Raw genomic sequence first — 1,418 nt, 5'->3', positions numbered from 1 at the left:
CAACGACCTCCACAACTAGATTGAAGAACAAAACGACAGCAACTTGTCTGTTCCCCTTCCCCCAATTCCCCAGCGCTGTTCCCCTCCCCGCAATTCCCCAATAAAAATCTTTAAAAAAAAAAAAAAAGTATTAACGTTCTTGAATAACTGGGAGAAAGTGATGCCTTAGGGAAAAAGTTTCTTTGCTCGGAGAGAAGAAGATCCTTTGAAAGACAGAATTGACTTCGCCCAAGCTGGGGGCTGAATTAGTGATACTGCTCTCCTTGGTATATAAAAGTCCCAACTAAACTTTTCTGTCTCACTCTCGCTCCGCTAATAAAGAAGGTATTATAGTGATAAGAACGAAATCTTGGGATAGCATCTTTCTCATTTTGGGGATGATTGTTTGAAAGAAAAGGACTAAAATAGCAGTGAAACTTGTGCACGCTGTGCTTACTAAGCAGTACTTCCTGACTCCAGTGAATATCAGGAGAATGATTATTTGCAAAGATAGGGAACAGGAAGGTGAGGAGGTTCACGATGCTAAATCAACAAGATTCAACATTACCCTTATTGGGTTCAGGGGGCCCCCAAATGCAGGTGGGATGGGAAGGAGGACTAATGTATATTTTAAGGATGTTTAAGGAGAATGCTAGATACAGATGAACTTGCTTGGAAGCTAAGTGAAATTATATTTTTTTAAAAAATTTTTTTAACTTTATTGGGGAACAGTGTGTTTTTTCCAGGACCCATCAGCTCCAAGTCAAGCTGTTGTCCTTCAGTCTTAATTGTGGAGGGTGCAGCTCAGCTGCCGCCATCCTTCAGCAGCTCACAGCTGCTCAGCTCAAGGTGCCATGTTCAGTCTTAGTTGCAGGGGGGCGCAGTCCACCATCCCATGTGGTAGTCAAACCGGCAACCTTGGATTACGTGACACACCTGATGTGAGCATGACATCTTTTCTGACCAACAGGCCTTTGGGACGGAGTGCAGACATTTCTCTCCTCCGCCTCCATGTAGCCTGCCCACCCCGTGAGCCCAAGCAGCCCCATTCCTCACACCCTCCCTGACTCGGCCCTTTCTGTCCTTCTCTCCCGGCCACAGCACGCTGTCCAAGTGCTGCCACGCCATGGTGGCAGCCATCTACCCCTTCGCCTGGCAGCACACCTACATCCCCGTGCTGCCACCGGCCATGATTGACATCGTGTGCTCGCCGACCCCCTTCCTCATCGGGCTACTGAGCAGCTCACTGCCGCTGCTCAGGGAGCTGCCACTGGAAGAGGTGAGCTCCTGGGATGTCCCTGTTCCCTTCCCTTGGGGGCAGAGGGCAGAGAGGAAGTGCTGGCTGAGGCTGTGCGACCAGCAGTGTGTGTGTGTGTTGCAGGGGGAGATGGACACTCCACAGTTTTGTCTGTGAGAGACCCTCCCTGCGCCCCCCCCCC

The 1,418-nt window shown here is 49.7% G+C and overlaps 1 protein-coding gene across 3 annotated transcripts in view; it reads left to right on the top strand.

Annotated features, from left to right (window-relative positions):
* The window catches only part of DENND2A (DENN domain containing 2A), a 112,391-nt gene that overhangs the window by 101,818 nt on the left and 9,155 nt on the right, over positions 1-1,418 (top strand). For all 3 annotated transcript variants that reach the window (XM_019666777.1, XM_019666778.1, XM_019666776.1), the window contains one exon: positions 1,081-1,258. In XM_019666777.1, the coding sequence (XP_019522322.1) occupies positions 1,081-1,258 (178 nt within the window). The remainder of the gene's footprint in view (positions 1-1,080; positions 1,259-1,418) is intronic.

Source organism: Hipposideros armiger, unplaced genomic scaffold, assembly GCF_001890085.2.
Source record: "Hipposideros armiger isolate ML-2016 unplaced genomic scaffold, ASM189008v1 scaffold_478, whole genome shotgun sequence".
NCBI classification, from domain to species: Eukaryota; Metazoa; Chordata; class Mammalia; order Chiroptera; family Hipposideridae; genus Hipposideros; species Hipposideros armiger.
The sequence above is the reverse complement of the archived record's forward strand: the minus strand, read 5'-3'. Positions and strand labels throughout refer to the sequence as shown.